Source organism: Staurois parvus, unplaced genomic scaffold, assembly GCF_062004578.1.
Source record: "Staurois parvus isolate SC_StPar_1 unplaced genomic scaffold, SC_StPar_1.0 ptg001484l, whole genome shotgun sequence".
Taxonomy (NCBI): domain Eukaryota; kingdom Metazoa; phylum Chordata; class Amphibia; order Anura; family Ranidae; genus Staurois; species Staurois parvus.
Genome location: NW_028319280.1, coordinates 98,436 through 123,986, shown reverse-complemented (window position 1 = coordinate 123,986; position 25,551 = coordinate 98,436). Strand labels below are relative to the sequence as shown.

At 49.0% G+C, this 25,551-nt stretch overlaps 1 protein-coding gene across 1 annotated transcript in view; it reads left to right on the top strand.

Annotated features, from left to right (window-relative positions):
- The window catches only part of LOC149435585 (SCO-spondin-like), a 234,063-nt gene that overhangs the window by 122,602 nt on the left and 85,910 nt on the right, over window positions 1–25,551 (top strand). The window contains 20 exon segments of the mRNA XM_089662513.1: window positions 1,190–1,369; window positions 1,478–1,600; window positions 1,857–1,989; window positions 2,169–2,294; window positions 8,192–8,283; window positions 9,743–9,928; window positions 10,054–10,224; window positions 10,540–10,792; window positions 10,879–10,925; window positions 11,486–11,656; window positions 11,746–11,877; window positions 13,829–13,971; window positions 15,491–15,585; window positions 16,027–16,076; window positions 16,164–16,337; window positions 19,588–19,758; window positions 21,140–21,219; window positions 21,304–21,473; window positions 21,562–21,608; window positions 25,339–25,539. Coding sequence (XP_089518639.1) covers window positions 1,190–1,369; window positions 1,478–1,600; window positions 1,857–1,989; window positions 2,169–2,294; window positions 8,192–8,283; window positions 9,743–9,928; window positions 10,054–10,224; window positions 10,540–10,792; window positions 10,879–10,925; window positions 11,486–11,656; window positions 11,746–11,877; window positions 13,829–13,971; window positions 15,491–15,585; window positions 16,027–16,076; window positions 16,164–16,337; window positions 19,588–19,758; window positions 21,140–21,219; window positions 21,304–21,473; window positions 21,562–21,608; window positions 25,339–25,539 — 2,745 coding nt within the window.

Genomic DNA, 25,551 nt, shown 5'->3' with positions numbered 1-25,551 from the left:
CTTTGTGAGGAGGCTTCTCCGGTCAGTGTCAGGAGGCTTCTCCGGTCAGTTTAAGGAGGCTTCTCTGGTCAGTTTAAGGAGGCTTCTCTGGTCAGTTTAAGGAGGCTTCTCTGGTCAGTTTAAGGAGGCTTCTCTGGTCTGTGCCAGGAGGCTTCTCCGGTCAGTGTCAGGAGGCTTCTCCGGTCAGTGTCAGGAGGCTTCTCCGGTCAGTGTCAGGAGGCTTCTCCGGTCAGTGTCAGGAGGCTTCTCCGGTCAGTGTCAGGAGGCTTCTCCGGTCAGTGTCAGGAGGCTTCTCCGGTCAGTGTCAAGAGGCTTCTCCGGTCAGTTTAAGGAGGCTTCTCCGGTCAGTTTAAGGAGGCTTCTCTGGTCTGTGTCAGGAGGCTTCTCTGGTCTGTGTCAGGAGGCTTCTCTGGTCTGTGTCAGGAGGCTTCTCTGGTCTGTGTCAGGAGGCTTCTCTGGTCTGTGCCAGGAGGCTTCTCTGGTCTCTGGTCTGTGTCAGGAGGCTTCTCTGGTCTCTGGTCTGTGTCAGGAGGCTTCTCTGGTCTGTGCCAGGAGGCTTCTCTGGTCAGTTTAAGGAGGCTTCTCTGGTCAGTTTAAGGAGGCTTCTCTGGTCAGTTTAAGGAGGCTTCTCTGGTCAGTTTAAGGAGGCTTCTCTGGTCAGTGTCAGGAGGCTTCTCTGGTCAGTGTCAGGAGGCTTCTCTGGTCAGTGTCAGGAGGCTTCTCTGGTCAGTGTCAGGAGGCTTCTCTGGTCAGTGTCAGGAGACACCTGTGGTCAGTGTCAGAAGGCATCTTTGGTCAGTGTCAGGAGGCTTATCCAATCAGTGTCAGGAGGCTTCCTCAGTCAGTGTCAGAAGACACCTCTGGTTAGTGTCAAGATGATTCTCTGGTTAGTGTCAGGAGTCTGCTCCGGTCAGTGTCAGATGGCTTCTCTGGCCAGTTTCAGGAGGCTTCTCTGGTCAGTGTCAGGAGGCTTCTCTGGCCAGTGTCAGGTGGCTTCTCTGGTCAGTATCAGGTGGCTTCTCTGGTCAGTATCAGGTGGTTTCTCTTGTCAGTGTCAGGAGGCTTCTCCGGCCAGTGTCAGGAGACAATTCCGGTCAGTGTCAGGGGGCCTCTCCGGTCACTGTAATATTTTCTGTAGGCTCCTCCTCATAGTAGAGTCCCTTGGTCATGTGATGTTTGTGCCTTGCAGTGAATGGTGCCTGGTCGCCTTGGGGAGAGTGGTCTGCTTGTGATGCTCTGTGTCAAGGAGGGGTCCGTTCTAGAAACAGGAAATGTGAAAATCCGCCACCCAAAAACGGGGGTCTTTTGTGCCGTGGAGAATCTGTGCAGACAGAATCCTGTAACCTACAGCCATGTGGGGACTCAGAAGGTAAGTTTGACCTCCAGTGATGAGATGGTTCAGGTACTGAATCTGCTTGTTGGGTCTCTTCATTGTCATTGGGTAGACTATGACATTTGAACTGCTTTGTGTTCACAGACTGTGGCCTGGAGATGATCTATGTTCATCCTGGACAGTGTGAATCCCAGCACATGGATCCATGTCCGTTGACCTGCCGCAGCCTGAACGCTGAGACCCTGTGTGATGGAGGCTGTATGGAAGGTGGGTACCTCCCACCGGATCAGTAATATTATATGTGGAGTGTTTGTGGAATAATGATGGTCACCACATTCCAGAGAAGTCCGATCCATCTTCTCTCAGCTCTGGGCATTAATTATATATATTTTATATGGGGAACAGAGGCTTCGCCTGCAATACGTCTGCATTTGGATTTGATTACATATATATTAGACCACCCAATCATGCTCATGGTATCTTCTACCCTCTCAATGCCGCCATGTTGTCCTTTGCCTTGCAGGATGCCGCTGCCCTCCAGGTCTGTACCTCCAAGATGGCGGCTGTGTGACTATCAGCCGGTGTCGCTGTAATGTGGAGCATGGCGGCACCCAACTTCCTGGGGAGACGTTCAGCCCCGACAACTGCAGCGTGTGGTGAGGACCAGCGGGGAAGGAGGGACTCTGATAATGGTTCTGGACACACTCACCAGTCAAAAACAAAAATCATTCCCAAAGTCCTCCCCAACCTTGGGTGCCATGTTGCCGCTCTTCCAATGTTCTCATTGTATTTTTTTGTTTTCTCCCCCATTATTCCCCGATATCGCCCGCTGCAGCCAATGCCAAGACGGGAAGGTGACGTGTGACAGCTCAGCCTGTGCCGTGGACTGTGGGTGGTCAGCCTGGTCCCAGTGGACACCATGTGACACGACATGTGGAGCCGGCATGCAGGAGCGATTCAGGTAGAGCGCCGTGTAGAACACTAGACGGTCATGTATGTAGTGCAGAGGTATCATACTTCCCTTCCATTGGAGGACATGGGAGGTTTTTCATCTTTGGATTATATAGCCGCCGGCAGGAAGAGTAGGCCATCTCAGTATAACCCCTCCTACTCAGGGCTGTCTTTTCACACAGGCACCCCTAAGTACTGCCCAGGGGCCCCAGGTACATGGTGGGCCCCTGCAGTCCCCCACCCCAGCAGGGGGAATCGTATGTAGACAGGAGGGGGTGATCACTGTGGCAGGTGGGGGAAATAACTGGAACCTCCCTTCTGTGTGGCTCTCGCTGCAGCAGCTGAAATCCAGGAGAGCCACGAAAGATCGGTTCCGTTCATTTCCTCCACCCACCATAAAAATCACTCCATCCTGTCCACACGTGATTCCCCTGTAGCCTGGACCCCCTGTGTAACCCCCCCTCCTTGCAGCGCTTTCGACTTCCCTCCACTCCTCTCCTGCCAGAAGATCCTGCTGTGGGGGATCCTCAGGGAAGGGACTGCTAAATACTGTATGTCATTTACCGGACCCTTCCTTCTCTGAATGAACACAGTGAGTGATTGGTACCAGGGCCCTCTGTCTCCTGTTAATTGAACAGCAGTGCAGCTGAGGCCGGAACTGGGGAATGTGTTTCAAAAGTGAGACTTCAGGGGTCTGTTTAGACCCCTAATATCTCACCAAAGACCCCCCTCCCCCCAAACAGCATTGTGAAAAAAAGTAAAAAATAATATATATATATTTTAAAATAATGTAAAAGACTAAAATTTTTAATCAGACTGAAAAGCCACACCCAATATGTAGCATAGTTTAGCCACACCCACTGTTTGCGGCAGGGTTCAGGTCACCATCTCCTTAGTAGGAGCCCCAGTGCATTACTTAGAACAGGGGCCCCCCGATGCTACGAAGATGGCTCTGCTCCTACTACCAGCATGCCCCAGTTATTCTCTAATGTCCCAGAAGGTTGGATGTCCCTCCTTGTAGCAGACTGACCTATTTCTACCCGCGCCATTTCTTTTACTCTTCATCATTTTTTCCTCAGTCGAGATTCTTCTTTACATTGTTGCTGGTGCTCGTCTCCTCGGTTGCAGATATCTGGTGTAGCCGTCCTCAGCCTGGCGTTTGGTGTGTGGATCCAGCTGCCTGGACATTGAGGGGATAGCCTGGAAATGACCTTTGAGCTCTGGGTTCCAGAGACGGAGCTTTCCAGACCAAGTTCTGGTCACAAGGTTGCCTTACCGCCACACAGTCAGGACATGTCCAGCTCAGGCCAGCTCAAGATAACCCCTCCTACTCAGGGCTGTCCACCTGATTGGCTTTCACAAGTACCTGAAGCCTTGCCTTGTACCTTGAGCCTTAGGTTGCCTTACCGCCACACAGTCAGGACATGTCCAGCTCAGGCCAGCTCAGGATAACCCCTCCTACTCAGGGCTGTCCCTCTGATTGGGTTTCACAAGTACCTGAAGCCTTGCCTTGTACCCTGAGCCTTAAGTTGCCTTACCGCCACACAGTCAGGACATGTCCAGCTCAGGCCAGCTCAAGATAACCCCTCCTACTCAGGGCTGTCCCTCTGATTGGGTTTCACAAGTACCTGAAGCCTTGCCTTGTACCTTGAGCCTTAAGTTGCCTTACCGCCACACAGTCAGGACATGTCCAGCTCAGGCCAGCTCAAGATAACCCCTCCTACTCAGGGCTGTCCACCTGATTGGGTTTCACAAGTACCTGAAGCCTTGCCTTGTACCTTGAGCTTTAGGTTGCCTTACCACCACACAGTCAGGACATGTCCAGCTCAGGCCAGCTCAAGATAACCCCTCCTACTCAGGGCTGTCCACCTGATTGGGTTTCACAAGTACCTGAAGCCTTGCCTTGTACCTTGAGCTTTAGGTTGCCTTACCACCACACAGTCAGGACATGTCCAGCTCAGGCCAGCTCAAGATAACCCCTCCTACTCAGGGCTGTCCACCTGATTGGGTTTCACAAGTACCTGAAGCCTTGCCTTGTACCTTGAGCTTTAGGTTGCCTTACCGCCACACAGTCAGGATATGTCCAGCTCAGGCGAGCTCAAGATAACCCCTCCTACTCAGGGCTGTCCACCTGATTGGGTTTCACAAGTACCTGAAGCCTTGCCTTGTACCTTGAGCCTTAGGTTGCCTTACCGCCACACAGTCAGGACATGTCTAACTGTAGACATGGTGGTAATAGGTGTCCCCAGTTCACACTATACTAACATCTCCGGGGCCTGCAGCCCTCCTTCTGATGTTGCAGCCTTGGATCACCTTGCCTTCTACTCCTAGAGTCTTTTCCATAATTGGAGTCCTCTTTAAAACTACATTCCTACAAGACTTTGTGGCCCAAATCACCCAGTTATTTGCCACATCTGACCACATAGGCCACAACCACACTCCAGTGCCTTCCCCCACAAATGATCTACCCATGGCCTTGGTGGCTCTGAACCATCAGCTGTAGAGACTCTGATATTGGGTCAGGCCAGTCTTTGCCAGATGAATGTATTCTGGAAGATCTGCAGTCTTCTGCCATTACTCTCAAATTAAGGGACTGTTTTGGCTCCTATTTATATGGTTTGCTCTACACTGAAACGAGAGGACCTGGACTAGAATCCTTTTGCTTCTATCAGAACTGTTGCGAGTCTTGGGTCTTTAGAGCCCCTGCGACCTCAAAAGACTTTCCCATTGCACTGGTTGTTCCAACTCTTCCTCTACAGAGATTTAAAACACCCTAACGATGATTATTTGTCTTGAACCCATTTGGAGGGGATTTTGTATAAAAGTGGGCTAGCCCTACTGTGAAACCGACAGGGTCCCACCTTGACAAAGCGACCACTATACTGATGAAGGATGCACATGTCTTTAGGGACCCAACCAGGGGCGGACGGACAACTCATGGGGCCCCCCGGGCAATAGGGGATCATGGGGCCCCTGTGTCCTTTCCCAAACTCAAAAAAGCCTATGAAAAAGGTACCAGGGGCATCTTATGGGGCTCCCTACTGACCCCCGGCCCTCGGGCAGTGCCCCAGTTTCCAAATGGTCAGTCCGCCCCTGGACCCAACAATAAGCCATTGGAAGCCATCTCCACTGCTGTGGTTCATCACATGATTTTAGAACATGTCGAGCAAATGTCCATAGCTTTACACTTCGGTTACGATGGTTTGCAAGAGGCTTCCTGGCTTATCTCCCTCATGGGTCTCATTGTCAATACACATGCGTTGAACACTATAGCTAAAGTGCTGCAGTGCAGAACCCATGTCTACATGGCCATCGAGGGACAACATCTCTTCAGATCTGCTCTTGATACCATTATCAAGATGCTTGGATGCAGGAGGTGGTACCCCAAGGCTAGAAAATGGAGTTTCCCTCCCTGTTCCCTCCTTGCTTTCCTATCTCCATCCTTCCTGTATCATCACACAGATTAGTGGATATCCATTGAATCCACTCAAATGTTCCAGACCAAGGTGTCTTTGCCCCAGTTCCTGGAGCAAAATTGTTTCAAGGATTCTACTCTGTTCCCAAACCCCCATCAATGCAAACTTCGATCTCAAAGCTCTGAATGTCTTTATTTGAGCTCAGAATTTCCACATGGAATCCACCTGTCATTGCCCCCCTTCACCAGGGAGGCTTTGTGTGAACATCAAGGATGTGTACCCCCATGTCACCATCTTCCATGTCCATCAACATTTCCTACGTTTTGCTGTCGGGTCCCTGCGCTACTATTTTGTGGCCCTGCCCTTCAGCCTATCACCTGCACCTCAGGTGTTTATCAAGATGCTAGCCCCAATAGTAGCCTTGCTGCTGTCTCGTTAGATCCCCATTATGGGATACTTAGACCTTCTGTGTTGGGAACGGTCGGTGTGGGCTCTGTCGGAAAATGCAGCTTTGACTGGCCAGATGTCACAGTAGTTCAGATGGATCCTGAACCTTCAGAAATTAGCAGTAACCTAACTCATGATTTGCAGTATCTGGACATAGTCCTGGACACATCTCAAGCCAGGGTCTTTCTCCCACAGAGAAACTTCAGTCTCTCCGATCTCAGATTTGAGCTCTCTGTTCCAGGAGCATGATGGTAGCCTCCTTTTGAGGTAATCCCATTTGCCCAATTTTTCTCCAGACCACTACATCGCAAAATTCTTTGGTGGTGGGACAAGTCAATAAAGTTCCTGGACAGACTGCTTTATTTCACATCGAGGAGTAGGGTGAAACTTGGTTGGTGGCTCAGAATCCAAGGAAATCTGTCCTTCCAACCTTTTTGAAGATCCTCAAAGTGGATGCCAGCCTACAAGTTAGGGAAGGCTGAGATTTGGCTATTGGAGGAGTCTCAGCTCCCAGTCAGCATCCTGGAGCCTTAGCCTTGGTCTTCCCCAGTGTGACTTGTCATGCAACTTGAGAGTTCAAAGTCACATGACAAGTTGCACCCCATGGAACTGTTCAAATCGGTGTGACTCAAGTTGCAGCGACTTTGAAAAATGTTCCTGCACTATTTTTGTGCAACTTCATTGCAACTTGCATTGACATCTGTTATATGAAGTCACGCAGAGCGTCAGCAAGCCGCAATGAAGTCGCACTGAATAGTCAGCTTTGAAGTTGTGCGCACTAGAGCGATTTCAAAGCCGCACTGGTGTGAACCAGGGCTTAGGCAATTTGGCGGCTTATGCAGCATTGGACCATCCTGATGGAGGGTCAACCAATCCAGATTCATTCAGAAAACACCATGGCAAGAGAGGTAGTTCACATCCCATTTAGAAGTTTTTCAGCAGCAAGGGAGATCGATCAAATCCTGTCCTGGGCAGAACTTCACATTTCAACCGTGTCAGCAGTGATTTCAGGGAGAAGGACCCCTAGCGGTGCATTGTTTCCATGTTCCACCATCTCTAGTTTCTTCAGACAGACCATCATCCAAGCTTAAGGACTCAAGGATTGGGTTCCTCCAATTCCTGCCAAGATGCACTCTGCTAGGTCTGTGAGGGTCTTCTGGGCTTTTCAGAATCAAGCAATCATGTCTCAGATTTGTAAGGCTGGCGGCTGGTCTACTGTTCACACGTTCCCTCATTTCTACCAGGTGGATGTTCAGTCCTCATCTGATGCCAGCTTTGAGAATAAGGTCCTTCAGATGGGTTTATGAGCTGTGGGCGGTCCCCAGTTCTCAGGTTTATTTTGGACCTGTTAACTTTTTATTGGTTGCATTTCATGCGGTGTTGCCCACCCCACTGTTGGTTTGCTTTTGGATGCGCCAAAAGTCAAATACGTCTGTGTCCTCCAATGGTCTACAAAAACACTGTAAAATTCTTATCTTGTAGTCCATTGAGGGTCCCGGTCCTTCTGTGCTTATGACCATGCTCTTACTCCAAAACATAGGCATGCCGATGCGAGGAAGGAGTTATAATGGGATGGCCTACAGATTTTTTGTTTGCCTCCTGTAGCAGTATAAGCTGAAGGTGAAGGACTTCCTGTGTCCCTCAGACAGCGCTGGGACAAGGTCGTCCAGTGCCCAAGGCAAAAGATTCCAAACTGCCCAGCCATGTGACAGAAGGAAGGTGTCCCCATCCCTACAGTAAATCACTGCACCCAGGGCTTCCGCCCCTCCCGCTCACCCCTTGTCTGGGCTCTGCCCTCAGGACTCCAAGTAAAGGATTTCATAGAACAAAAGTCCTGCTATACTATACAGAACCTCATACAGTGCTGCACCCATAATATACTATACAGGACTGGAGGTGAAGAGCAGTCCTGACATGCAAAGCCATCAGGCCGTATGAGCCAAATTGCCATTTCAGGACCTCTACAATAAACTGCAACAGTCCATACTCCGCTTTCCTCCCCCCAAGGAAAGACGATTGACAGGTCCCTCTCCTCTCTTTCCAGGTCTCCATCTAATCCTCCCAGTGCTAACGGTGGTGCTCCCTGTGAGGGGGACACACGGGACCCCAGAGAGTGTTACACTCCATGTGCCAATGGTAGGTCGTGGGGATACCCCAAATTACAGATTGTGATTGCAATTGCTGACTGATGGATGGTGGGACTATGGGTGGCATTTCTCCTCAGGGTATGGGTGATATTTCGCCTCAGGGTATGGGTGGTATTTCTCCTCAGGGTATGGGTGATATTTCTCCTCAGGGTATGGGTGATATTTCTCCTCAGGGTATGGGTGGTATTTCTCCTCGGGGTATGGGTGGTATTTCTCCTCAGGGTATGGGTGATATTTCTCCTCAGGGTATGGGTGGTATTTCTCCTTGGGGTATGGATAGTATTTCTCCTCGGGGTATGGGTGGTATTTCTCCTCGGGGTATGGGTAGTATTTCTCCTCGGGGTATGGGTGGTATTTCTCCTTGGGGTATGGATAGTATTTCTCTTCGGGGTATGGGTGGTATTTCTCCTTGGGGTATGGGTGGTATTTCTCCTCGGGGTATGGGTGGTATTTCTCCTCGGGGTATGTGTGGTATTTCTCCTTGGGGTATGTGTGGTATTTCTCCTCGGGGTATGGGTGGTATTTCTCCTCGAGGTATGGGTGGTATTTCTCCTCGGGGTATGGATGGTATTTCTCCTCGGGGTATGGGTGGTATTTCTCCTCGGGGTATGGGTGGTATTTCTCCTCGGGGTATGGGTGGTATTTCTCCTCGGGGTATGGGTGGTATTTCTCCTCGGGGTATGGATGGTATTTCTCCTCAGGGTATGGGTAGTATTTCTCCTCGAGGTATGGGTGGTATTTCTCCTCGGGGTATGGGTGGTATTTCTCCTCGGGGTATGGGTGGTATTTCTCCTCGAGGTATGGGTGGTATTTCTCCTCGGGGTATGGGTGGTATTTCTCCTCGGGGTATGGGTGGTATTTCTCCTCGGGGTATGGATAGTATTTCTCCTCGGGGTATGGATAGTATTTCTCCTCGGGGTATGGGTGGTATTTCTCCTCGAGGTATGGGTGATATTTCTCCTCGAGGTATGGGTGATATTTCTCCTCGGGGTATGGATAGTATTTCTCCTCGGGGTATGGGTGGTATTTCTCCTCGGGGTATGGATAGTATTTCTCCTCGGGGTATGGGTGGTATTTCTCCTCGGGGTATGGGTGGTATTTCTTCTCGGGGTATGGGTAGTATTTATCCTCGGGGTATGGGTGGTATTTCTCCTCGGGGTATGGGTGGTATTTCTCCTCGGGGTATGGGTGGTATTTCTCCTCGGGGTATGGGTGATGTTGGATACATTCCAAGTATAGAAATGTTGATCTTTCCTCTCTGATTTGAGGGTCTTGTGTGTTTGCAGATCTCCAATCTTCTGCTCCTCACACATTGGGGTCACCATAATGGTCTTCAAATTTGTGTCTTCACCCTCTTCATCTCCTCTCTGGTTCCTCCTTCACTCCTCTTCCTTTCTCCTCTTCTCTATGTACTCCCCCATCTTTCATCTCCTACCTTGGATCACCAGAGACGGACATATTCTGGAGTGATTGGACCCCGTGGTCGCCATGCTCTAGAACGTGCTTCTATGACGTGGAAAATATTGGGGTGCGGAGAAGATTCCGGCATTGTAACACCACGCAGTCCTCCTCTGGCCCTCCGTGTGTTGGGGAGTCTGTCCAGGAGGAGCCATGCGATACGCCGCTGTGTCCTGGTAAGTACAGTACATGAGATGGGGGATGGGATGGTCTGTGAAGTCCAGGTCCAGCTCCTCCCACATTATACTTACCTCTCTGGAGGGGATATGTAACACTAATGCTCTGGCTCCCTCCAATACAGTTGTCGGCGGGTGGTCCTCCTGGACCTCTTGGACAGAGTGTACCGCCACCTGTGACTCTGGAATCCAGACCCGAAACCGCTCATGTTCTAACCCTGTGCCATTACATGGAGGCCACGACTGTCGGGGGCCACAGATCCAGACCAGGGAGTGTAACACACAGCCTTGCAAAGGTGAGTGATGCCAGGTGTCACTGGGACAAGGCCTTTTAGCCACCCACATGGAAAGGCCAAAGTACACCCCCTCCTCCCCATGAGCTGCCCCCCACTTTTTGCACCTCACTCCTGCAAGCACCCAAAGCAGCTGCCTCATCTACTACTCCTTGGCCTTGCCCTGGTTCATGGAGGCGTTTCCAGGGTCAGGCAGTATGAGCGTCCCTTTGTTGGGGTTTATGATGGATTTAGAAGATGGTTCTGGCTGCTGTCAGAATTCCAGTTACAATAATAATCTGGTTCTGTTTGTTGGGCCTCTTCTCCTCCTTCCTCCAGATCTCTGTCCACCCAATATGATCTATCAGACCGTGGAGGAGTGTCGCGGCTCCAGGGGGGTCTGTCCTCGGCTGTGTCTGGACCAGGCTGCCCAGGTAGAGTGTGCCTCCACCTGCTACGAGGGCTGCTACTGCCCTGAGGGGCTCTTCCTGCAGAACAACAGCTGCGTGTCGCAGACCGAATGTTCCTGTTACCACCGGGGGGCGCTCTACCAACCCGGGGAGAACGTGACGCTGGACGCCTGCAACAACTGGTAACCGTGACCTTCCTGTTGTGTTATAGATGTCATTGGTTACTCCCATGATCCTCCATCCTCAATGACCTCTTCTGTGTTTGCAGCACCTGTGTGTCCGGTGAGATGGTCTGCAGTGCAGCTCCATGTCCAGGTGAGGACTGTTTGATGGGACAGAATCTCCTTTTGGGTCAGTGGGTGGGGAGCACTACCAGGGGCGGACTGACAACTCATGGGGCGCCGGGCAATAGGGAATCATGGGGCCCTTGTGTCCTTGCCCAAACTCAAAAAAGCCTGTGAAAAAGGTGCCAGGGGCATCTTATGGGGCCCCCTACTGACCCCGGGCCCTCGGGCAGTGCCCGAGTTTCCAAATGGTCAGTCCGCCCCTGAGCACTACAACCAGCATATCCTTCCCCTCCATGCTGTGGGTAATGAGATTGTGTCGTTCCCCACCAGAGGTGATGCCACTGACACGGTTCACATACTATATTGAGGGTGAAATGCGTCAAGGCGGAATTAGGTCTGGTGAGGAGGCGGAGTTAGGTCTGGTGAGGAGGCGGAGTTAGGTCTGGTGAGGAAGGACACAACATCTGGGTTGACCTGCTAAGTGCCAATAAAGTTTGTTGCGGCTCGGCAAATAGAAAATAAATGTGGACCTGACCGATGCCCCCACATCGTACACCGTTCCTCACCCCCTTTGCCTTCATGTCTCAGTGGATTGTGGTTGGAGTGATTGGACCTCTTGGAGCTCCTGCAGCCGAACGTGTAATGTTGGCACCAGACGACGCTACCGATCGGGAACCAACCCAGCCGCCGCGTTTGGAGGTCGGGATTGTGAGGGGTCCGGCGTGGCCATTGAGTTCTGCAGTTTACAGCCCTGTAAAGGTGGGTCAGCGGTTGGTCCTCCGGACATGACTATCCCTCAGCTTCTCTCCAGTAATGCTGGATACAGATAATCTCTGCTTTCTTCTCAGGCTCCGCTGGGGACTGGGGACCCTGGTCAGAATGTTCTGTGCCCTGCGGCGGAGGATACCGGAACCGCAGCCGCGTCAGCGTCATTCTGCGCCGCATCGAATTCTCCACCTGTAACCTCCATCTGTGTTCTGGTAAGAAGATTGTATTGAAATCCGGGGTGTTGCGGGAGTTTCATCTATGAACAGTGGACAGTGGATCCCAGATCTGCTCTACTTTTGTGTAGAGCCTTGATGCTCCTCTAGTTCTAAGCCCAATGGATTCTGGATCTGTTTCAGTTCTAAGTTCAATGGTTCTAGTTCTGAGTGGATCGCGGATCTGCTCTACTTTTGTGTAGACCCTTGATGCTCCTCTAGTTCTAAGCCCAATGGATTCTGGATCTGTTTCAGTTCTAAGTTCAATGGCTCTATGGATATTTTCTAGTTCTAAGTGGATCCCAGATCTGCTCTACGTTTGTGTAGAGACTTGAAAATCCTCTAGTTCAATGGATTCTGGATCTGTTTCAGTTCTAAGTTCAATGGTTCTGTGGATATTTTCTAGTTCTGAGTGGATCCCGGATCTGCTCTACTTTTGTGTAGACCCTTGATGCTCCTCTAGTTCTAAGCCCAATTGATTCTGGATCTCTTTCAGTTCTAAGTTCAATGGCTCTGTGGATATTTTCTAGTTCTGAGTGGATCCCGGATCTGCTCTACTTTTGTGTAGACCCTTGATGCTCCTCTAGTTCTAAGCCCAATTGATTCTGGATCTCTTTCAGTTCTAAGTTCAATGGCTCTGTGGATATTTTCTAGTTCTGAGTGGATCCCGGATCTGCTCTACTTTTGTGTAGACCCTTGATGCTCCTCTAGTTCTAAGCCCAATTGATTCTGGATCTCTTTCAGTTCTAAGTTCAATGGCTCTATGGATATTTTCTAGTTCTGAGTGAATCCCAGATCTGCTGTATGTTTGTGTAGACCCTTGATACGCCTCTATTTCAATGGATTCTGGATCTGTTTCATTTCTAAGTTCAATGGTTCTGTGGATATTTTCTAGTTCTGAGTGGATCCCGGATCTGCTCTACTTTTGTGTAGACCCTTGATGCTCCTCTAGTTCTAAGCCCAATTGATTCTGGATCTGTTTCAGTTCTAAGTTCAATTGATCTATGAATATTTTCTAGTTCTGTTTAGAGTGGATCCCTGTATCTGTTGCTGTATTATATGCAGTTGATCCCCGGATCTGCTCTACACTGATGTGCAGTTGATCCCTGAACCTTTTCTGGTTTCACATGGAGTAGATCCCTGGATCAGTCCTGACTCTGTGTGGAGTAGATATCTAGATCTGCTCTAGCTTTATGTGGTGTGGATCCCTGGATTTACTTATTCTAGTTTTATGCTGAGTGGATTCCCAGATCTATTTTAGTTTTTGTTGAAGTGGATCCTTGGTTCTCATTTTATCCTATGTGAAGTGGCTTGGTGATGTATGGTGGTGGTAAGTCCGGGCGTAGAAGAGTTATTCTGGGTCTTCTCATTGTCCTCCTTACCGGAGATGATCCCTGGACCTGTTCTAGATTGATGTGCAGTTTATCCCTGGATCATTTTTTGTTTTATGTTGAGTAGATCTCTGGATCAGTTCTAGCTCTGTGTGGAGCAGATCCTTAGGTGTCCTCTAGCTTTATGTGTCATGGAACCCTGGATTTGCTTATTCTAGTTCTAGGTTGTGTGGGTGCCGGGATCTGTTCTAGTTTTCTGTGAAGTGGATCCTTTGGATCTATTCATATCCTGTGTGGAGTGGCTTGGTATGGTGTTGTGTGTTGGGGTTGATATGTCTTGGTGTAGAAGGGTCATTCTTGGTCTTCTCATTGTCCTCCTTACAGGAGAGAATCTCTGGACCTGTTCTAGATTGATGTGCAATTTATCACTGGATCAGTTCTAGCTCTGTGTGGAGATCTCTAGGCCTCCTCTAGCTTTATATGGAGTGGATCCCTGGATTTATTCTAGTTCTAGGTGGAGTGGATGCCGGGATCTATTCTAGTTTTCTGTGAAGTGAATGGGGTTGGTAAGTCCTGGTTTAGAAGGATCATTCTCGATCTTCTCACGACCCACCTTACAGGAGAGGATCCCGGGATCTGTCTGGATGGGAAGGTATGGAAGGAATGCAGTGATGGCCCCGCCTCCTGCGCTCATCTGGATGATGATGGAGACAACAAGAAGTGCCAGCCAGGCTGCTACTGCCAGAGTGGGGAGCTCCTGCTGGTGAGTGTCATGGAGGGCCGGGGAGGGATTGTCCTTGGGATGGAGGTGATGGAACTTTCATTTCACCTCAGTCTGTACTGCAAGGGGATTCCCCAACAGATCCCCTTCCTACAGATCCCCTTCCTACAGATCTCCTTCCTACAGATCCCCTTCCTACAGATCCCCTTCCTACAGACCCCCTTCCTGCAGGTCTCCTTCCTGCAGACCCCCTTCCTACAGATCCCCTTCCTGCAGGTCTCCTTCCTGCAGATCCCCTTCCTGCAGATCCCCTTCCCGCAGGTCTCCTTCCCGCAGGTCTCCTTCCCGCAGATCCCCTTCCCGCAGGTCCCCTTCCCGCAGATCCCCTTCCCGCAGATCCCCTTCCCGCAGATCCCCTTCCCGCAGATCCCCTTCCCGCAGATCCCCTTCCCACAGATCCCCTTCCTACAGATCTCCGGCAGGGATGCACAAATCTGGCTGTAAGAGAACAGAAGTGCTTGTCATAGATCAGTCCAGGGAACTCCAACTTCTTCCACTCCGTACATGAAACATGGAGAAGGGAGACGATGGGTGCTGGAACTATGCTGGGCCTGTTGGGTGCTGGAGCTATGTTGGCACTGTTGGGCGGTGGGACTATGCTGGGACTGTTGGGTAGTAGAACTTTGCTGGGAATGTTGAGTACTGGAGCTATGTTGGCACTGTTGGGTGGTGGGACTATGCTGGGACTGTTGGGTAGTGGAACTTTGGTGGGACTGTTGGGTAGTGGAACTATGCTGGGAATGTTGAGTGCTGGAGCTATGTTGGTACTGTTGGGTGAGGGAACTTTGCTGGGACTGTTGGATGCTGGAGCTATGCTGGCATTGTTGGGTGGTGGGACTATGCTGGTTCTGTTGGGTAGTGGAACTTTGATGGGACTGTTGGGTGGTGGGACTGTGCTGGGCCTGTTGGGCGGTGGAACTTTGCTGGGACTGTTGGGTAGTGGGACTGTGCTGGGACTGTTGGGTGGTGGAACTTTGATGGGCCTGTTGGGTGGTGGAACTTTGATGGGCCTGTTGGGTGGTGGAACTTTGCTGGGACTGTTGGGTAGTGGGACTTTGATGGGCCTGTTGGGTGGTGGAACTTTGCTGGGACTGTTGGGTAGTGGGACTTTGCTGGGCCTGTTGGGTGCTGGAACTATGTTGGCACTGTTGGGTAGTGGGACTATGCTGGGCCTGTTGGGTAGTGGGACTTTGCTGGGCCTGTTGGGTGCTGGAACTTTACTGGGCCTGTTGGGTGCTGGAACTTTGCTGGGACTGTTGGGTAGTGGAACTTTGCTGGGCCTGTTGGGTGCTGGAACTTTGCTGGGCCTGTTGGGTGGTGGGAATTTGCATGACCTGGTGATATGGTCTAGTGACACCCCTGGTCCCTGCACCCGGGGACAAGGACTTCTATCACTCTGCCAATGCACCAACCTTTCCAACCCTCACAATGAGGGTATAATATGCGGCCAATAGGGAGGACATATACCGAGCCGTGTGTGACTGTCCCTCTTCTCCTACAGAACAACCACTGTGTCCCCCCATGGCAGTGTCCCTGCACTGAGAATGGAGTCTTCTATCAACCTGGAGAGACCGTGCTGAGGGACTGTAATAACTGGTGGGTGTTCTCCAGGGGTGTAATAATGGGGTGTAGGCGGGCGTTCTCCAAGGGTGTAATAACGGGGTGTAGGCGGGCGTTCTCCAAGGGTGTAATAATGGGGTGTAGGCGGGTGTTCTCCTGGGTGTAATAATGGGGTGTAGGCGGGCGTTCTCCAGGGGTGTAATAATGGGGTGTAGGCGGGCGTTCTCCAGGGGTGTAATATTGGGGTGTAATAACGGGGTGTAGGCGGGCGTTCTCCAGGGGTGTAATAATGGGGTGTAGGCGGGCGTTCTCCAAGGGTGTAACAACGGGGTGTAGGCGGGCGTTCTCCAGGGGTGTAATAATGGGGTGTAGGCGGGCGTTCTCCAGGGGTGTAATAATGGGGTGTAGGCGGGTGTTCTCCAGTACTCAGTAGCGCCCCCTGGCGTACATCCAATGTTTGCTGTGTCCCTCCTGCAGCTCCTGCCTCTCTGGACGGATCACGGATTGCTCGCAGCTCCCCTGTGGCGGTGGGTATCAGGCGTTCCTCTGTGTCACCATTTTGGGTCGGGTGTCACCTCTGTTTAGATTCAGGTGGTAATATTCCTCTCTTGCAGCTGTGGATGGGAAGTGGTCGGACTGGACGCCGTGGAGCGAGTGTTCAGCAACGTGCGGGGGAGGATTCCAGAACCGGTACCGATTCTGCACCGACCCCCCTCCCTCCGGAACCGGCCGACCCTGTGAAGGTCCTGAGCGGGAGGAGCGGCCCTGTGACCCGGAGCCATGTGAGGGTGAGGAGATCCAGCCATCTACTACCATGAATCCCCGTGTGGTGGAGGTACTCTGGCCTGATAGGAGGGTAGAGGGACTGCCCTCTATCCTCAGCATGCGGTATTCTGTTCTACTAAGCCCCGCCCCCTTTCCCCGCGGGGTGCTGGGCCATTCATAGAGGACCTTCGGAGGACGGCCATTCCTGGAAGGGGTGATGGGACGTCATACATGGCAGGATTATGGCTTCCATGTTTGTGCTTTCCATGCGTTGATATAGGTGGTGGATCACACCGCGCAGCGCCCCCTAGGGAGCTCACGGGGAATTCACAGCGAGCCCAATGAGGACTAGTGTGGTCAGTTACATACATACATACATACATACATAGTTACACAGTTACATACTGTGACGGGAGTGACTTTTAGAGGTGGGGGGACCGCTTGGTCAGCTCATGTCCCCCTCATTATGTTTAACCCCCCCATGCCTGTTAAGGGGTACAGGGTGTGAATGTGAATGTCCCAGTATTGTGTATAGTGTGGGTTCCTTTGTCCCTGCCATGTGCTCCCCTCCATGGTGCTGTGTCTTCCTGTCCAGCCAACTATTATGGGATGTACTGTTTGTGTATTGGTGTGGGGGTTGGTCAATGTCCTTTACTGCATGGCTGCATCCCATTGTTCTGTGTCTGGTTGGATGGGGCGGGCTGATGATGTGTTTCCTGTCCCTGGTTGTCTTTCCCCGCCCTCTGTATAAAACATGTTGTTTTGTGTACAATAATGGTAGTTGGCTTCCTGTATTATGAAGAGCCGGGTGCTGTCTATTTCCTGAGGGATTTCAGGGTGTGGTCCGTGGATGGTGTTCGGACAGGGGAAGTTGTGCTATAACGGAAAAACTCAGTGCGGTCTGGGTTCCGGTTCTGTTACACATACATACATAGTTACACAGTTACATACATACATAGTTACACAGTTACATACATACATACATACATACATACATACATACATACATACATAGTTACATACATACATAGTTACATACATACATACGTAGTTACATACATACATAGTTACACAGTTAGATACATACATACATAGTTACACAGTTACATACATACATACATACATACATAGTTACATACATACATAGTTACATACATACATACGTAGTTACATACATACATAGTTACACAGTTAGATACATACATACATAGTTACACAGTTAGATACATACATACATACATACATACATACATAGTTACACAGTTACATACATACATACATACATACATACACAGTTACATACATACATACATAGTTACACAGTTACATACATACATACATACATACATACATACATAGTTACATACATACATAGTTACATACATACATACATAGTTACATACATACATAGTTACACAGTTAGATACATACATACATAGTTACACAGTTACATACATACATACATACATACATACATACATACATAGTTACACAGTTACATACATACATAGTTACATACATACATACATACATAGTTACACAGTTATATACATACATACATAGTTACATACATACATAGTTACATACATACATACATACATACATACATAGTTACATACATACATACATACATAGTTACACAGTTACATACATACATACATACATACATACATACATACATACATAGTTACATACATACATACATAGTTACATACATACATAGTTACACAGTTACATACCTACATACTTACATACATAGTTACATACATACATACACAGTTACATACCTACATACATAGTTACATACATACATACATACATAGTTACATACATACACAGTTACACAGTTACATACATACATACATACATACATACATAGTTACACATTTACATACATAGTTACACAGTTACATACATACATACATAGTTACATACATACATAGTTACATACATACATACATAGTTACACAGTTACATACATAGTTACATACATACATACATACATACAAACATACATAGTTACATACATACATACATAGTTACACAGTTACATACATACATACATACATAGTTACATACATACATACATAGTTACATACATACATACATAGTTACATACATACATAGTTACACAGTTACATACATCTGCTCCTGCAGGGGAAACATTCCTCCCTGATCCCCTGAGAGGCAATCGGATATTCCCGGGATCAATAATCGGATATTCCCGGGATCAGTAATCGGATATTCCCGGGATCAATAATCGGATATTCCCTGGATCAATAATCGGATATTCCCTGGATCAATAATCGGATATTCCCGGGATCAATAATCGGATATTCCCTAGATCAGTAATCGGATATTCCCTGGATCAATAATCGGATATTCCCTGGATCAATAATCGGATATTCCCGGGATCAATAATCGGATATTCCCGGGATCAATAATCGGATATTCCCGGGATCAATAATCGGATATTCCCGGGATCAATATAATCGGATATTCCCGGGATCAATAATCGGATATTCCCGGGATCAATAATCGGATATTCCCGGGATCAATAATCGGATATTCCCGGGATCACCTTTCCCTATAAATGTTATATCCAGTTATATTCTGTGTATCCAAGAAAGAATCCAGGACTTTCCTACAGCAATCCACTGAGCTGGCCACACCCACCTCTGGAGGGAGTCTATTCCACATTCTCACAGCTCTTACTGTGTAGTGTGTAATTTTTGTGTCGATTCCAATGGAACAAATTCTAACATAAAACAAGACATTTTTATATGTGATCCCCTAGTTACTATGTAACAATGTATCTATGCTCCCTTAGTTACTATCCCCTGGTCACTATGTAACAATGTATCTATGATCCCCCGGTTAGTATGTATCTATGCTCCCCCGGTTACTATGTAACAATGTATCTATGCTCCCCCGGTTACTATGTATCTATGATCCCCCGGTTACTATATATCTATGATCCCCCGGTTTTATGCAACAATGTATCTATGATCCCCCGGTTACTATGTATCTATGATCCCCCGGTTACTATGTATCTATGCTCCCCCGGTTACTATGTAACAATGTATCTATGCTCCCCCGGTTACTATGTATCTATGCTCCCCCGGTTACTATGTAACAATGTATCTATGATCCCCCGGTTACTATGTATCTATGCTCCCCCGGTTACTATGTAACAATGTATCTATGCTCCCCTAGTGATGGTGGATTTCCCCTCCCGGGCTCTCATGGCTCCTCCCATCTCATCTATTATAGAAAGCGGGGATTGGAGCGCGTGGAGCGGATGGACGGACTGTACCAAGACCTGTGGAGAGGGGGTGAGATCTCGCAGCCGCTTGTGTAATGACCCCGCCCCATTGGGGGGCGGAGACTACTGCGAAGGCCGGAGCGCAGAGGTGGAGCCCTGCCAGATTCCGCCATGCCCGGGTGAGCGATCGTCCCGGGATGATGTGTTCGGTATATTATGGTGTCAGCTTTCCATTAGATACACGGGAGGAGCCATGTACGGTCATGTGTGTGTTCCTGGATCATACTTTATTCTACATGAATGTTACATGTCTGACATTGTCCGCTCGGGGAAGAGTTCATCCCGAACATACTGAACATTCCAATGGTACAGTGTGGGAGGAGGGGCAAATGATTGGGGGCGGGGGTGGTTTAGATCCCATGTTCCTCATTGGACACTAAACTGTGCAGCTGTACAGTGGCTTAACTAGAACCCTCAGGGCCCTGGTGCAAGTAACTATGAAGGGCCCCCCTGACCCCCAGATGAGGCCCTTCCCTTCGAGCCCGGTGGGGGAACACCAGGGACCAGTTGCAAGTGCGACCTTTGTGACCCCAGTAGTTCCACCACTGGTGTCAGTAGTTGTTTTGTTAACTTTTTCATTATTTTTTTTTAGCATTTTTTTTTTTTTATTTAGGATCCCTGTTGGGGGGCTTGGGTGAGATATTAGGGGTCTAAACAGGAAGCAAGAAGGGAAAGAGGGAAGGAAAGAGAAAAGAAAAAAGAGAAACGAATGGAAGGAATGAACTATCAAGGGCCCCCCTGACCCCCAGACTAGGCCCTTCCCTTCCAGCCCAGTGGCAGAACACCAGGGACCAGTTGCGAGTGCGACCCTTGTGACTCTGGTAGTTCCATCACTGGTGTCAGTAGTTGTTTTGTTATTTTTTTCATTATTTTTTACCTTTTTGGGGTTTTTTTAGGAGCCCTGTTGGGGGGGCTTAGGTGAGATATTAGGGGTCTAAACAGGAAGGAAGAAGGGAAAGAGGGAAGGAAAGAAAAAAGAAAAGAAAAAAGAGAAAAAGAAAGGAGAAAGAAAAGAATGGAAGGAATGAACTATGAAGGGCACCCCTGACCCCCAGACGAGGCCCTTCATTTGAGCCCAGTGGCGGAACACCAGGAACCGGTTGCGAGTGCAACCTTTGTGACCCTGGTAGTTACACCACTGGTGTCAGTAGTTGTTTTGTTATTTTTTTGCCTTTTTTTTTTTTTTTTAGGAGCCCTGTTGGGGGGCTTGGGTGAGATATTAGGGGTCTAAACAGGAAGGAAGAAGGGAAAGAGGGAAGGAAAGAGAAAAGAGAAGAAAAAAGAGAAAGAAAAGAAAAAAAGAGAAAAGAATGGAAGGAATGAAGGAATGAACTATGAAGGGCCCCCCTGACCCCCAGACGAGGCCCTTTCCTTCCAGCCCGGTGGGGGAACACCAGGGACCAGTTGCGAGTGCGACCTTTGTGACCCCGGTAGTTCCACCACTGGTTTCAGTAGTTTTTTAATTATTTTTTGCCATTTTTTTTCCATCTTCTCTTCCAGTGGTCAACTGTTCATCCATCGCAGACACCACATACAGCAGCTGTGGCCCGGCATGCCCAAGGTCATGTGATGACATCACGGTACGTCAGGTGACTTGTTCTTTGCTGATTGGCTGAGTATTTCTAATGATATGATCGTTGCTGAGAGCCTCCATCTTCCCCCAGCATTGTACTGAATCCTGCCAGCCGGGCTGTTATTGCCCCCCGGGGAAGGTCCTGGCGGAGAACGGCACAACCTGTGTGGCTCTAGAAGAATGCACCTGTCTGGACATCCTAACAGGAGGGAGGCGTCTTCCTGGTGAAGCCGTCCCCCGAGGAGATGGATGTAATAACTGGTAAGGCCCTGTTTAATGTTCCTCTACAGTCCCTATCAGACCCCCCCGCCCCCCCCAACTCATCATCATCATGGTCTTCTCTTCCCAGCACCTGTGTGAATGGAACCATGGAGTGCACCAGTGTCACCTGTGCAGGTGAGTAGAGGTTCTGCAGGGGTGGGACAAGACATCTGTTGTCCTGACATTAGTAGGGTCTTAGTAGATGATGACCAAGACGTAAGGTCAAGACTGATGGACCAATCTCAAGACTAGACTGGGACTACAGCCCGGGACTATGCAAAGACCAAGGCTGGTCAGTCGAGGGTATTCATAGTGTACTTCCCAGAGCTGAGCCCTGATGGAGGGGGGGGGGGGGGGTGAGGATGAGGTTCAGGTGCCCATAGTCATTGTATGTTGGTCAGATGATCCAAGCATGACTGAATGACATTGGCGTAGTGAGTGTTTAGTGATTGGACAGACAAGGCTTTTACTGCCACCACTCTGGTTGGCAAAGTCTTCAAAGCTTTCCAATCGGTTTATCGGGCAGAGGCCAAGTACACGCATGGACCCCTAAAGTGCCTTGGCCTCCTGAAGCACATCCGGAACCATTTCATAGATAACATGGAGATTGAAAACAAGAACATTGAACTTAATAAGACTCAACGATCTGCTCCCCTCTCTTCTTGCTGACAAAGTCCTCACCCAAGGTCCATCTCCTCATGGAGGACAATGCTCCTGCACGGTGTATTGCAGGCTGACACATTTACGTGATGGACGCCCTTCCTCAAAGCCCCAGAATGGGGATTTCTTCTGGAAACCATCCAGCCTGCAACATAGGAGCAGTGGCATTATCCTCCATGAGAACAGGAAGCAATTTGGTGGACCTTGGATGAGGACATTGTGAGTAAGAAGAGAAGGAAGTCATTGCCAGGGCAAAGCCCCATTCTGAGGTTCTGAGGAAGGGGGTTCATCCTGTAAATGTGGCAACCTACATCATGTTCAGGAGTAGTGGCATTATCCTCCATAAAGAAATGAGCAATTTGATGGACTTTAGATGAGGACATTGTGAGTAAGAAGAGGAGGGAGTCATTTCCAGGAGGAATCCCCATTCTGAGGTTCTGAGGAAGGGGATTCATCCTGTAAATGTGGCAACTTACATCATGTTCAGGAGTAGTGGCATTATCCTCCATAAGAAGAGGAAGCAATTTGATTAACTTTGGATGAGGACATTGTGAGTAAGAAGAGAAGGAAGTCATTGCCAGGGCAAAGCCCCATTATGAGGTTCTGAGGAACGGGGTTCATCCTGTAAATGTGGCAACTTACATCATGTTCAGGAGTAGTGGCATTATCCTCCATGAGAAGAGGAAGCAATTTGATGGACTTTGGATGAGGACATTGTGAGTAAGAAGAGGAGGGAGTCATTTCCAGGAGGAATCCCCATTCTGAGGTTCTGAGGAAGGGGATTCATCCTGTAAATGTGGCAACCTACATCATGTTCAGGAGTAGTGGCATTATCCTCCATGAGAAGAGGAAGCAATTTGATGGACTTTGGATGAGGACATTGTGAGTATGAAGAGAAGGGAGCAGACCAATGATTCAATTCTAAGATGAATCCCCATTCTGATGTTCTGAGAAGGAGCATTCTTCTGTAAATGTGATATCCTATAACATGATGCAGGAGTAGTGTCATTATCCTCCATAAGGAAAGGAAGCATTATGATGAACCTTGAGCGAGGACATTGTGAGTATGAAGAGACGGGAGCAGACCAAAGAGTCATTTCCAGGACAAATCCCCATTCTGAGGAAGAGCATTCTCCCTGTAAATGTGGCAATCTACGACATGATGCAGGAGCAGTGGCATTGTTCTCCAAGAGGAGAAGAAGCAATTTGATGGACCTTGGATGGAACATAGTGCGTATGAAGAGTCAGGAGAAGACCAAGGAGTCATTTCCAGGACAAATCCCCGTTCTGAGGTTCTGAGGAAGGGCATTTGTCCTGTAAATGTGGCAACCTACAACACGATGCAAGAGCAGTGGCATTGTCCTCCAAGAGGAGAGGAAGCAGTTTGATAGACTTTGAATGAGGACAGTGTCAGCAAAAAAGAGGGGAACAGACTGAAGACTTGGTTACAGAACAAATCCCTATTGTGGGGTTCTGAGTAAGGGGGTTCATCCTGTAAGATGTGTTCACCTATGACACATGCTGAAGAGCAAGGCATGGTCCTCAGGGATAGACCTTGAATGAAGACATTGTGTGCAAGAAGAGAGGGAATTAAACTGGTGGCTTGGTTCCAGGACCAATCCCTATTGTGAGATGTTAATGAAGAAGATTCATCCCGTTATTGTGGCATCCTACAACATGCTACAGGAGCAGTGGCATTGTCCACCATGTGGAAGCAATTAGATGGACCTACGATGAGGACATTTTGAGCAACAAGAGAGGGGAACAGACTGATGACTTGGTTCTAGGACCAATCCCCATGCTGAGGCTCTGAGGAAGGAGATTTGTCCTATAATTGTGTCAGCCTACAACGTACGCTGCAGGAGCATTGGTATTGTCCACAAAGAATAGAGGAAAGGATGTGATGGACCTTAGGTGAGGACATTGTGTGCAAGAAGAGAGGGGAACAGACTGATGACTCGGTTCCAGGACCAGTCCCTATTCTGAGCTTTTAAGGAAGGGGATTCTTCCCATTATTGTGGTATCTTACAAAATGCTCCGGGAGCAGAGGAATTGTCCTCCATGAGGAGAGGAAGCAATTTAAGGGACTTGGATGAGGACATTATGATCAAGAAGAGAGAGGAACAGACTGATGACTCGGTTCCAGGTCAAATCCCTATTCTGGAGTTCTGAGGAAGGAGGTTCATCCTGTAAACCTGTCAGTCTACAACACACTCTGCAGGAGTAGTGGCACTGTCCTTGAAGAGGTGAGGAGGGGATCTGATGGACCTTAGGTGAGGACATTATGAGTAACAAGAGAGAGGAGCAGACTGATGACTCGGTTCCAGGTCAAATCCCAAGTTTGGAGCTCTGAGGAAGGAGATTCATCCTGTAAACATGTCAGTGTACAACACACTCTGCAAGAGTAGTGGCACTGTCCTTGAAGAGGTGAGGAAGGGATCTGATGGACCTTAGGTGAGGACATTATGAGCAACAAGAGAGGGAAACAGACTGATGACTTGGTTCTAGGACCAATCCCGATTCTGGAGCTCTGAGGAAGGAGATTCATCCTGTAAACATGTCAGTCTACAACACACTCTGCAGGAGAAGTGGTACTGTCCTTGAAGAGGTGAGGAAGCAATATGATGGACCTTAGGTGAGGAAATTATGAGCAACAAGAGAGAGGAGCAGAGTGATGACTCGGTTCCAGGACCAATCCCTATTCTGGAGCTCTGAGGAAGGTGCCAACCTACAACACACTCTGCAGGAGCAGTGGCATTGTCTACAACGAGGACGAGAAGAAGACGCGATCTGAGGTACCTTGGGTGAGGACAGTGTCAGGAAGAAGAATTTTCAGTCTCCTCTATGAAAAGGTTCCTTTTGGTGTTTCCACGTAAGTTTCAGCTTCGTCACCCGAGTCAAATCCTCTAACTGCTGGCCTTAGTGAAGACCTGAGGACCTGATCTAGCAGATCTGAGGACTGTGGAAGAGTCACACGGTCCTGGACAAGACTGGCATCCTTTAGACATGTCTGGGCTGTGAGGATATCTGTGTTTAGTTGGACAATCATGTGACCATAGACTAAGCATTCATCATTGGCTGGACTGGCTGATGGTCACTTTATGGGGGTCCTTAGGCTAGGTCAGAGGTGGACAATTTGAACTTTGTGAAGACCCCTGTAGTGGTCAGATGTTGTACCGTCTGCTCTCTTTTCTTGTGTTGTCAGTGGCTGGAGGCTGGTGTGATTGGTCAGACTGGACCCCGTGTTCTAGGACGTGTGGTACAGAGATGGTGACCAGGTACCGGAGCTGTGCCTGTCCTAAACCGCTTGGTGGAGGAGAGCACTGTGGTGGGGTGCAGCAGTATTTTGGTGATACGGGAGTGCAGCTGGAGAGGAAGGAGTGCCCCTCACCTTCTTTTTGCCCAGGTAAGGAATAGA